Genomic DNA, 14,071 nt, shown 5'->3' on the forward strand with positions numbered 1-14,071 from the left:
AAGTTGGAGGTAAGAAAAAACGTAAATAAACATGCGAACAAATCTTGATAAGCAAACCCAAGGACAAAATAAGTGACAAATTAAAAAAAAAATGTAAAACGTAAGAAAAAAATTTAGAATTTGAAGTAAGTGCACCACTGATTACATAATATTCTAAGAAAAAGACAGAACGTTATTTCTTTGAAAAAATCTAATGTCGATTTTAAAGAACAGTGCAAGATAAAATAAAAGATAGTTTTATTTATTTTACCTATAAATGTGTAAGTGAAATGGATTTGGAGATATAAAAAGAAACCTTATTGGCCCAGTGGTTTCTAGGTGTGGACTTTTGTAATTCCCTGAAGATCTCGAATAAATAATTAAAAATTATCAACACCTATACCATATTCCTAGGTATCTACTATGATTGAAAAGTAGATCTTAATTTTTTGTATTTATGATTGCTTCATAAAAAAACAATATTTACGACTTTATGATGTAGCAGATAAATGAGCAACTAAATAGTGATCCAAATATTATGAAAAGTTCAACTATCAAAGCATCACGGCATAAAATTAGTAATACCACGGTTATACACAATTTATTGTACCTACCTATTGTTTTAATAATTTTCTTAGTTCATTTAATCGTTTTTAATTTAATTTATTTTCAAATTCACCTCTTATGTGTTCATTCACTGAATTGTTTACCCTATATTTTATGGAGACTAATAATAACTTCTATTTTCTACATACTAAATTATCAACCTCCACTTTTTGACAGGACGGCATACAGTTATATAGGCACGTAGATAATAATTTTAAGGCCGTAGACAGGAATGAACGTTTGATGGCCCAAATATAGTACAATAGTATGTATGTAATTAAAGTTAGGGTACAAGTCGGTTATCCTGGATACAGCGGCAAAGACATTTTGAAAATAGCCTATATACTGGATTATTTGTTAGGATTACCTAATCTAACTTAAACTAACCCAAACTAACAAATAATCCAGTATATCGGCTATTTTCAAAATGTGTTTGGCGCTGTATCCAGGATAAACATATAGAACAAAAGTTAGTGAAGTGGAAGTTTGTCGAGGCTGTTTTGATCGGGTTAATTTGTCTTTGAATAATATTGTGACTAGAAATTTTAACAATTCTTATTATTTTTAACATTGTATATTGTTCATAATTTTCGCGACTACCACGTGAATAGACGATTTTTTTTTTACTTATAACATTTTAAACACTTAACATAAATATGGATATTGTACAGTTACTAGACAAAGATTAAATTTGATGTGTGTCAGAAGTATCTTAGGCATTTTCGCTCGTATGCTTTCTTTATATTATTATGAAACTATATTTATTTTAAAATCGCTTTATAAAAGGTAGGTACGTCAAAACAGTAATAAATATCTGAAATAATTACACAACACTATTTCAGAAAGTGGAGGTTGATATGTGTAGTCCATTGACATATGCTCCAATATCGCAAAAATAGATTATTGACAGCAGAATTAACACAGTTTTTGTCTTCGTACCTGGCGAACCTTTATTTTCAATGTATGTGTGTGTGTATGTATTTTTTAATCTATGCAAGTACTGTTTCAAAAATAGTTCGATTTATTTCCGCGTTAGCAGCATATGTCGATAAAGTCTTGTCAAATATTCATTTTATTTACAATCGATTCGTTAATATACAAAAATACAAGATTTAATTTAAATAACTAGCCTAAAAATTATTAAATAATATTTTTAATAGAAACGCTAAGCGTTTTTTGCGATAAATTACGTCTGAACCGAGATGTTTCGATTTTAATTGCATGCTTTCTAACCTCTAAATCGATGTTTTTTAAATTTGAAAAAAAAGATATAAGGATATAATAAATTCCAATTAACGTTTAGCGTTTCCCTAGGTAATAGATTTACGTACATTTTTATCGTAATTTTGATAATAAATCTTATGTCATTCATTCTTACCACCCGATAGAAATGTACCGAATTTGACACGTATTTTTGGTATATAGAACTCCACGATACATCTTAATTTTTTATTTTATTTTTCTCATTACTTTTGAATATATATTTACCGATTAATAAACTTTTCTAGCTATTTTTCGATAACAACTTTACCTAGAGACATCACCTTAATGTTTAAAATAAATATAAAGGATAATAAGGCCTCAAAATTATATATATAGATTATCTACAACGTTTAAGGAATGTCCAGGCTTATGCTCTGAAAATACCATAAAACCTCCATTTTGACCTACGCTCATTGTAGAAAATGTTTTTCACAAATATAGGTACTTCCAAATAAAGAAGCCGAGCCGCCCTCACTTCGTACATCCGCATGCACAAATATCAAAGTGTCTGACCATTATTTCTTGCCAGAGGATATTTAATTTTAAATGTAATTTTTAATATTTGATATGAAGAATAAAAAATAATACAGATTTAATATAAATCTCGCGGGACACACTTTGTGAACCCATGGGTTAGATAAACTTAATAACATGATGATTCGATATCTAATAAGGAAGTCTTAAAAGTGTTTGCTTAATATAGCCCAATTTGTTTGTTTACAGATTCGTTGTACGACGTGCCTATGTTCTTGGTTGTTCTTCTCTCCATATTCTACGGTACGATATCGATTCTGGCCGTCGCAGGAAACGCTCTTGTGATGTGGATCGTGGCGACCTCTCGTCGGATGCAGAACGTTACAAATTGTTTCATCGCGAACCTCGCACTGGCTGACATTGTCATCGGACTTTTTGCAATACCATTTCAAGTAAGAGAACACACATTCATACGTTTATTAAATTAAGTAGGAATGTGGATCATTCCCACTTAATAATAATTCATTCTCATTAAAGGACACTATGTATGTTAAAATAATCCTGTGGAGGAATGTGGACCTGGGGAATGTATGGGGGGGGGTATGGAATTTTCTTCAGTAATATTGGCCTATTGACTTGTAAGCGTGTTTGGTCATGCGACTAGAATACACTCCGAGACTCGAATTAGATGTTTGGATCGGAGGCGAATATATTTTTCACTTACCACGGTAGTAAGCATAGTATTGCGATAGTTAGGATATTAGCGATAGGTTAATAAACCGGAATTAGCATAACTTTTTTATGGTTCTGGTTTCGATATCGAATCGCGACGAGCTAAAAGCCATCTGCAAAAGATACTGCATGACAGTGTACGGTACGTAGTCGTCTTGCGTCACCCCGGCCAGACGACATGGTCGGTAGAGTCATCTCAAATCCACTAACGTACCTATCAATATACTACTCAGTTAATGATATGGTTTAGTAATCTCAAATCTACCACGAAATGGGGTCTCATTATCGTCCGAAAGCTTCAAACCGAACAATCAAAATTGAATCTCAAGGCGTGTGGAATTCTGTCCACCTCATCGGGATCGGTAATGGATCGGCTTACGTACCTACACGTCTACTTTTTCTTTTTCTTAGATGGCGCTACAGCTCAAGTCAAGCCCTGGCCTCCTCCACCGCCGTCCCCCAGCCGGAACGGTCCTCCGCACGTCTTTTTCAGTTCATGATTTTTAGCAGCTGGTTGGCATCTTTTGTAATGTTGTCACCCCATCGTGTCCGTAGCTTTCCTACAGGCCTTTTCCTCCCTAGATTTCCTTCGACGATCTTCTTCGGTATCCGTGACTCAGGCATGCGCTGGACATGGCCTACCCAGTTCAGCCTCTGGCGTTTTATGAAGGTGGAGAGTTTTGAATCTTGGTATAAGCGGTATAGTTCCGTGTTGTACCTAATTCTCCACTCCCCACCATAATTCATGGGTCCGTATATCCGCCTCAGGATCTTTCTCTCAAAGCAATCCACCATTTCAGCTGCTTTCACATGTGCAGCAATGAGAAGTACGATTTATTTTCAGCGGTTATACGGGCTTTTATTTCTTCCAGTTCCTCGTTCTCTTTTGTAATATTGGAACCCAGGTATGTGAACCGGTTGACAACCTCAAATTGATACGCACATTTGAAAAAATTTACACAAGCTACATTGAAATATTAACAATAATCAAAATGAGATTGACTATATACGCACATTTGAAATTTTTTTATACAAGCTTCATTGAAATAATAACAATAATCAAAATGAGATTGACTATATACGCACATTTCAAAAAATTTACACAAGCCACATTAAAATAATAACAAATAATCTTCGATGAATGCACATCTTATATCTAGTTTTATTGAACTAAAAATTTATTTTTGAATTTTAAAAAGCCTCAAAAAGTTTTTACGTACGAAGTTGTTATACACAATCATCTTTTCTAGATAAAACTATAAATTATTGAAAAATCTTTATGGTACTTATCAAACTACATCCTCCTTCTGGTGTACAAAGATAAGTAATGGCTAACGTTAAGAGAAGAAATAGATGCATGATCCCAGATAGCCACTTGAATTAGAATCTCAAGGCTCACGTTCAGTCAAAGTTTCCTTAAGATGAAGACAGTAATTAATTTATTTATTTTTAAAAGACACATTGAGTACATAACAAATTATTCATTCAAGACGTTCACAAATGCCATTTAGAATAGGTAAATCAACTTGTAAAGAAAAAAACAAAGCAAAAAATAATTTAGTAGAATAGAAATAAAAATAAAAAATAACAATTCAAGAAAAATAGAAATTGAACAATAGAATAGAATTTAAAAAAAAAATACATAATGCATCGCTAAAAATGTCTACATCTCTAGGGAGTGCATTGACCATCCGAATATTCCTCGCTATTGATGCCTGGTGAGCCTGACATGAGGAAACAGCTTTCACCCAAAATAGGTCATGGCTGCGATCACGCATGTAATTGACAGGAGCATAAAAATTTAAATTCTCCAGAATATCGGAATTGAAAAAGCAAGCAAGAAAATAATTATATACATTAAAATAAAGATGTCGAAGAATTTTTTTCTGAACTCGCTCTAAAGCAAGCTTATAGGAAACCTCATAAGGACTCCAGATAATGGACATATACTCAAGAATACTCCGTACTAATGACACATAGAGTGTACCTACGTAAAACATTTGGATTCTTAGGTAAAAGACTCACTCAAAAGTAAAGAAAAAGTCTCACCAATGCCTGAATAGAGAGGAACTCTACCAGTATATTTTGATGTCTGAAAGGCATTAAATAAACTAAGAGTCAATGTCTCAAGATGCAAGACAAATCGAAAAAAGCGGGGCATCTTTACTCGTAAGAACGTTTCATCAAAGTTTAGCGAGGTGCTAGGTCACCGGTCATAATTATTATGTTGGTCTTTCCCATAGTGGTATTGTATACGGGTTCGTGTGCAATGAAGAGGAGATAAGGCGATGTTCTCTGTAATATTTTGTGCAAAAGTGACATGATTCTAGAATCTAGACACGTTACTTACATAAGTAAGTGAATGCTCAACCATATACATACTATAATTAGTAATGGAAGAATTTTTGTCCAATCACGGTAGGTAGTTTAAGATTCCGTATATTATTATATAGTAGATTGTCGTCTAGGAAACGCAAAGTATCTGCCACTGAATAATGGAACCGGAAATTATTCAATTTCCCGTAATCAGTGATACAAACATACAGTGTAAACAATAATCAAAATGACAATACAACAAAAGATATCACAACAAGATTGACTGGTCTTGACTAGTCTACCAGTAGCGTATTTATACCAGAGCTTTTCAACTGGCGTGTCGCAAGATATTAATGACCAAAGTTAAATAATATATTAACATACTCGTATTATATTACCAATAAATGGCATTTTATTAGAGTAGAGAATAAATTCTCATGTAAACGTAGTTTGTATGCAAGTGATAGAAGATAGAATAATATGTAGATATAGTAGGTATTTTTTTAATCTTCTATAAAATGAATGGATAGTATGCAAGTGACAGTATTTTCAACCTTATAGTTTTTTTATAATTCGGAAAATATTCCTACGTATAATAATATTATGCCAGTTATCACTAAATATTTTTATTATGAAGAATTGCATATATTAATTATTTTTGCAGTCGGACAATATATTGACTTAAAATTAATAATCCTAAGTATTTTTCAGTTTGTCGTAATTTTTTTTTTATTTTCATTGTGTGCTGTGACGTGAAGGGTTAGGGAATACTGATCTAGATCATGGGAAACCATTTTACGACAATTTCAACGGCGTATTTGTCTCATTGTTGTGGATTTGATTTGTAAAGCAACTGATTAATAGTGAAATTCAAACTCAATCTAATAATATAGGGATGAATATATTTCAGATCATGACGTATGAATACATTTTATAATTAAAGATGCCCACTAGTCGTGAATCGCTCCCAATCCAAATTTATGAATGTATAAAAGAGGAGTCTAGCTTTACTAGAGACTGAATTTACTGAGTTGGTACATTTAAAATTGTCGTAAATAATAAATACTCATATAAAATCATTAAAAAAACAATTCAACAACAAACTTTAAATTTTAATTTGATACATTTTATATTATATATTGACCTTAGAAAATATTTCAAATAATTAATATGAATATATCCAAAAATATTTATTAAAAAGGTTCCATGCTACGGATATTGTAACCATACCCAGAGTATTCAAATAAAAGAGATTTGTTGTTATACAAAGTATTATTTTTTTTAAAGAAATCGATGATTTCTAAATAAACAGAATATATTATATTACTACTATGAATTATTGAGAAATCTTTTAATGCGTTCTAAAGAGATTTAATAATAATTATGTTTAAAATAACTATACAATATTAATGCATGTTATAATAAAGTGAATGTCTTCAATGAATTTCCGTTTTATAATAGTTTTAGTTTGAAGATAGTATATAAATTTCAAATTTCCCGTAATTTTCGGATAGGCAAGATTTTTCAAAATACCAATCTGATGTGATGTGATAACTGTCGCAGATTTTATTCGAGCTAGGTATTTAATGTCTAATACACATTTTGAATCTAGACACTGAATTAAATACAGTTCATCCCCATGTAAGAAATCTCGCGTGATTGAAGGTAACATGAAGTCTTAAGGTTATTTTTTGAACCAATCAAATAATATAATGAATTTAATCATTCGAATTTTATCACTAAGTTATGCCACAAATATATACACAGTCATACTTCACGTCAACTGAAACTTTATTTTAGTGATAAAACTGGCAATAGGACAAGTATAATAATAATAATATAATAGGTATGAAGTTTTTAAAGAAAACGGTTTCTCTTAGTTGTAAGTGTTTAATCGAATTCAAATGAATACTTAATTTTCTTTTAAATATTTTTAGATAAACATTGAATATATAAAGTACTTTTGAAGGCAAATTATGGGCAAATAGTAAAGTAACCCTTCTGAAGCCAGCGCCCTGACGTTGCTAACTTTCGAAAGACGGCATTCTGCCGCCGCCATGTTTCCGAAGCCGTTTTGCCGAAGCCATTTTGCCGATGTCTTTTTGCCGCCGCCATTCCGAAGTCAGTACCCTGACGTCGCAGCCTTTCCAAAGCCGCTGTCTAGAACATTTGGTTTCCACTTTTCCACAACTTCATAACACTTTCCTTCAGTTATCGTAATAGATTTTTGGGTGTTCGCCACGTATTCTTCCCCCTTCATTTCTTGGCAGTTGCCAAGTTGCCTAGTTAGGAAGAGACCAAATCGCTAGGTAACACTATATCATCTGCTATAGCTCTGTCTTTATGAGATTTTTGACGAGGTATTGACGTATACATAATATATTAACGGAAATTGGTATGAGAATATAGTTTTATCTCGTTTCAATTAATAATGTATCAGCAATATAATTTATATGTGTATAAAAAACTATAGGTAGGTATGTGAATAAAAGTTTTACAGATATTTCAACGATATAATAAGAGGTATTAAAAATTATTTTTTTCATTTCTTCGAAATTTCTAGCAAAACTTTTACCTTTGATATAACATTTAATAAAAAATAAACTCTAAACATGTGATATTTCAACAAAAACTAATAAAAACATAATAATTTTTTGCTTTATCTATCTTTCAAAAGAATCATTTTGTTTTATTCATTAGATGTTTTACACAACAAAAACTGCTCACGAAATGCTTTTTGCGTTTCACTAGACCAGAGATGGCAAACATTATGACAGCGAGCTTTAAGAAAGTGATTCACGAACACTTTTTATGGAATACGTGGGAAAAGTTTGAATGGTCGAATATTTAAAAAAAAAATGTGAAAAATCATTGCTAATCTTTAAAAAGTATTTATCAGTTGTAAAAGATGCAAAAAATACAAAAGACTTGTAGGTTTAATATAAATTTACTTGAGGTACTTTGTAGTTTATAATTTTACCACATTGCATCAAAATAATACCTTCAATTATAACGAGGTACCTACACAGTATCCAATTAGATAGGGGTAGATAATTTGAAAATGGAATTAGTTAGAGTTCAACATTTTTATTGTCCGGAAAAATAAACTTTATTCACACTTAGGTAGCCTTTTTAGAAATAATGAATAGTGTGGCGAAATAAAATTATAGGATAATTTTTGTTTTAATCAGTGGTACACAACTAACTATGGAATTTATTGCGGACTGCCGACTAAACAAAATAGGTAAGTATGTGAAAAAAGTTTTCTGTGAAACATGTCCAAATGTTTTCATGTGTTAATTATTCTGTTACAAGGGTATCATTATTATACGGGCTACGACTTGAGCAAACAATGTGATGGTGATACTACTTGAACTTAGTTTCTACCGTGTAGTTATTATAAATCTCTTTTTTATCCACCAGACAAATTCGGTTGATTTGACTTTTTCCGTTTAGAGGGAATCAAAATTTTCCTTGTTGACTAAAATAGCGTCTATATATTATGTTCTACTATGCAGTATCAGGATCGCACTAGCGCTGACACTAAGTTTCATTTTATAAACTTATTCAATGTAGGTAGTGCGAAGAGAAATCAAAGTATGTATTTGGGATATAGGTACATATTTAATTAAAAATAATAATATGTGCTGATTTGGGGAAAATTATACATATTCCTAAACCCATCACCACATCCCTTATCACTTGCCAAATGACACGTGCAGCGCGTGGATTGCCATTTTACTACCAATGGAGAGTGATGGAGGGTCGGCCACTGTAACAGAATTCGTGATGAGCTAAGTATTTCACAAGCCACGTGAAGTGCCTTTTCATGATTATAATCGTCACTTTTCGATCTTACGAAAAATTTATTGAACTTGTATTAGGCATGATATATCGATAGTGGATAATGAGGGTTTTTTTACGACAAACTAACCGGTTAACCGGTTTAAACCGTTAGCATTTAAGCTTTATTTTGAATTTAGGTGGTATTTTCGGAAATTCCATTTTTTATGTTCAAAAAAAAGTTCTATTAGTGATCACTACACTCGATTAACTCTAAGCAATTAGGATTGGCAGTTAATTTTAGAGTGGTAATCAAACTTGAAAATATTTTGTTTTTTATCATGGCGAACAGCGCAGTTATTGATGTGTCTTTTCGTATACGAGGGTTGTCCGTAAAATAAGGTTCCCAGGGCGCCAGAGTCACGAGGAATGCTTTCAAGATCTGGCAACATTGGCATGTAGTTTGGTTCCCCGCCTACAAATCCCTATCACTCCGAGCTATCTACGAAGCTTAGTATTGGTTTGGTAGCCGTTCGCGATGGAGTTTTTACTCGCCGCTACCGCCAGGTGTAAGTTACGTTCTGTTTTTCATTTATTGTGTGCTAAGGACACTACGCCTATAGAAATTTATCGACAGTTATGTAAAGTGTATGGACATCAAAAACATGCAAAATGATGCAGAGAGTTTAAAAACGGACGTACAGACGTCCATGATAAACAGCGTGCCAGATGGCCATCGGTTTCGGATGAAACGATTGCAAAAGCTTGGAGGGTAATATTTGAAGATCGATGGATGACGATTCGGGAACTGTGCAAATTTATTCCTGATGGTCAGTAAGCCTACTATTGACAAGATTTTGACAGAACATTTGCATTATCATAAGATAGGTGCAAGGTGGGTCCCCAAAATGCTCAATGAAGATCACCAACGGCAACGAGTTGAAGCGACCCGCGAATTCCTTGATTGCTACGCAGAGAAGAGCGAAGAATTATTGGATTCAATTATCACTGGCATCATTAAGTGATTATCATCTCTATCCTGCGTTGAAGTCACACCTGGGTATGATAAATTTTAGGACCGACGAGGAGTTGAAAGAAGAGGTCGTACTCTACCTGCACGCCGCGGCGGGAGAGTTCTATGACACGGGTATACAAAAAATGCTACAAAGCATGCAAAAATGCATCGATCGCAACGGGGATTATGTAGAAAAATAGTATAAAGTCCAGGCTTTTCAACAATGTATAATTCATTGCAAAGAAACGTGTTTTTCTTTATGAAAAAAATTTGATACCTTATTTTACGGCCAACCCTAGTAATTATATATATGTTTTGTTATACCTATTAAGAATTAGATCGGTTAACCGTGTTAAATAATAACCTGGATACAATAACATGTTTACTTTTCTTTCGACCCTTCTGAACTTGATGAGATCAAAGTTCTCATTTTCCTGGAAATATTATTTTTAACTGAAAATAATAATTAGATTTTTTGGAAAGATACAATCAGGTAACGATATACCGTATATCTAGTGTAAAACTGTGCCAAATGGCAAACAGTAAATTGTCCAGGAGAGCATTTTTTCCAATTTCGTTCACCCTAATGCGTGAATAGAGGGAGAGCTTAGAATGAATTCTAGATTTTTTTTCTTCTAATGTGTCCTTTTATATGAATTAATTTTTTATTTACTTTATCAGTGAGATGTAAAATGTGCCGTTTAGGACTGCTCTATAATCACGAAAACCAGTCTTTCTTTAGAGTAACACAATCCTAAACGCCGTTTTGGCGTTTGGGATTGTTTTACACGCGCTATATTATTAGCTATATTTTCTACTTATAATGTGTAATAAAAGAAACTTTTCATTAACACAACCATTTATTTTTGTAGAAAATAATAAGTAATAAGAAAGCAGTTTTTTTGTTAAGGTATTTTTTTTTAAATATTAAAAATTAAAATAAACCGTAGGTACAGTAAAAGAAAACAAGAAAGCATTACCATTTTAATACTGGAAAATATTTTTTTAAATTTTTTTTTTTCATAAATCATAGAAATAAATTTTCATGTTTCAGAAAAACATAAGGTAAAACTTAACAATGTTTCCCAATAATACTTAATGCCTAACTAAAAGAAAACAAGATAATTCAATAATAATTATACATAGCAATACAATAATAGCATAATAAAAATGCAAAATTAGAAAGGTAAACAACCAAAATATTGACAAATAATTACGGTCAAACTGAAAAGAAATAATAAACACTTAGATACTATCGCGATCCCTTAAATCCTTATAAAACTGATGGTACACAGGTTTTATGACATTTGATTGGCATAGACTTAGTAGATCTTTTTTTTTCTCTTTTGTAATGGGTAGCGAGCGGTCCATCATAAAGTGGTTTTCGTTCAATATTATAAATGGTATCTGAAGGACACCTCTTTGACTTTCTTTTGTTAATACAAATAGTTTTAAATTCTCTTTCATCTAATTCACATTTCACAACAATATTATTACTGTCAGATTTTCTGTATAGAATCCACATACGGTGCAACCAATTTACGTCACTACCATCAGTACACTTTTTTTATTTTGCAAAGTAGATTCTGTAAGAGCTGTGAAATTTATGAAGTCCAAAAAACATAATTCTTCTATTTGGTATGGTGGTACGTGCAGACCTGACAGCAGAATACCATCCAGCTGGTACGTAAATAGGAAGATCTTTGGCTTTTCTCTCGATTGTCGAATGCACCGAATCGCACTCCATTTCCGAATGTCCTGATTCCATGAACTTTTGACTCACTACTTCCAAATGTTCAATACTATGGACAGCATGAAGACAATACATCGCAATATTTTGGTTGCGATTCTGACCACTGGTTGTGTCTGAATATAACACAACCTCCTTGATATGCGATGGCAAAGCTGTAAAAAAATTCCAAAAACATGTAGATGTCTCAGATGAACCTTTTTTCCCATCGGATTCATTCCACATATAACAAATTGAATCATGATTTTCCATATCATTATACATGGTAAAATTAAATACTTGTAATTTTCTCATATAATAAAGTTGTCCAACTTTCAGATTTGGAGAAAGCAAAACCTTTTCCATATCAAAGCACCAAGCCACGAATTCTTCAGATGATTTTGCTCTAACCTTATCTGCTGTTTTATGTTTCCTTGCTTTATCCTTTCTTTCCAAGTGATCATTTTGTTTTTTTTGATTCATTAATTTTTCGTCGATTGTCAGGGAATCAAAAATTGTACATTTATTACACTGGTCTTTTTTCGGAGCGTGGAAACCGTAATTGTATTCATTATTAAAAATACTTCCATATAGAGGTTCCTTCTCCGGTTCAGTATTATTTTCAATGCAAAATAATTTATAATCATGATGTAATTTTTTAATGGATAGTCCGCGAGACAAATATAACATTTTTCAAGCTTCTCTACAGTAGTGAAATTCCACTACATGCAAGCTATTTATGTGGTCCCTGATGAATTGTTTACCAGACTCTGATCTAGCAACAGCAGAAGTTTTTAAGCCTCGGCCTTCTTTAAAATTAATTCCTTCACATGAAGCTTTTTTTAATGTGGTATTTATCATTGTTTTTGATAATTGAAATACTTAATGTCCTTATAAAAAAATCCTTACACATTGGAATGTCTGTTCATTCACCTGAAGGTAAGTAATATTTTACTGTTTTTTCTCTGATTTTCACCCACGTTCGTTTCTTCGCCTTTTTACTGGAAAACTTTTTGTTTTATTTAATATGAAGTGACGTTAATCCTTTAAGTTAGCTAATGACCAAAATGATTTAAAAATATCACTTCATTCCACATCGTTAAACTTTTATCTGCACTGCAAAATTGGACATTTGCAAATTGCTTCTTTCATCTTCATTTTGATTTTTATTCTACCAGATACACTAACATATTTTTGACCAGATCGGTTTGCTTTTTTCCTTATGTTTCTAATCCACGTTTCTGGATTTTTTGCCTTTTTCTTGTGATTTTTTTGGTACCTCTAATATCTGTGGCACTAACATTTTCACAATTATGTAGAATTTCCTCCGTAGCATTAATATGTATGCTTTCCAGTAATAAGGATTTTAAATACCAATGCTCTTTTTTGTGTATCATAGATTTTGTTACAGATATGCATAATACATACGGATACTTTAATTTGTAGAAATAATTGCTTAAATTGAGAAAATCATTTTTAACCCTATGCAAAAATTTCCACGCCCACGCACAATTAATACGCCCACGGTGGCCGCGCAGCTTAAGCGTTGACTATCACGCCGTTGATCCCAGGTTCGAATCCTGGGTGTGGCAAGTACACATATTGTTTTTCAATTTGTGTGTGAGTCAGGGTATGGACCTAATAGGTTGAGCAAGTGGCTGACATCCATTTCTCGTAAAAAACAAAATCTGTTAATACAAACCTCGGAGGCCCATAATATGATCCTATTAGGATCGGACATGGTCGAAAAAAAATAATGTTATGTAAATTTAAAAAAAGTTTAACACAGTTTAACTTCTAAGCAAGAGTATTTTGAAAACCGTCATTTATTTATATATCATTATCTCAGCTGCAACCAAACTGACTTAAGCACTTTTACCCGAAAACCACAGAATTGTAAAAATGTGGCTATAAGTTATATTATTTGGGAATATAAAAATAAATACGATGTTAAGAAATGTTAAGCAGGTAGTAACATTCTAAACACTTCATGAATTATTGTGTTTATTTAAAAACAAGAAATACAATTTTATTTCTAATATGACCTGTTCTAATATGAATAGTTCATCATCTTTCAAGATTAATAATTATGTGGATAATAATTTATTGGAGACAATAATAATTGATAATATATGACGTCAGTCTGAATATGAATAAAATTTGAATAATTATTT

At 32.2% G+C, this 14,071-nt stretch overlaps 1 protein-coding gene across 1 annotated transcript in view; it reads left to right on the forward strand.

The window, feature by feature from the left end:
- Window positions 1-2,476: 2,476 nt before the first annotated feature.
- Lkr (Leucokinin receptor) overlaps window positions 2,477-14,071 on the forward strand; it is a 112,321-nt gene continuing 100,726 nt past the window's right edge. Inside the window, exons 1-2 of the mRNA XM_085952453.1 lie at window positions 2,477-2,480; window positions 2,572-2,774. Coding sequence (XP_085808579.1) covers window positions 2,477-2,480; window positions 2,572-2,774 — 207 coding nt within the window. The remainder of the gene's footprint in view (window positions 2,481-2,571; window positions 2,775-14,071) is intronic.

Source organism: Rhyacophila brunnea, unplaced genomic scaffold (genome assembly GCF_057557595.1).
Source record: "Rhyacophila brunnea isolate RB1 unplaced genomic scaffold, BYU_Rbru_1.0 scaffold_3, whole genome shotgun sequence".
Lineage (NCBI taxonomy): Eukaryota > Metazoa > Arthropoda > Insecta > Trichoptera > Rhyacophilidae > Rhyacophila > Rhyacophila brunnea.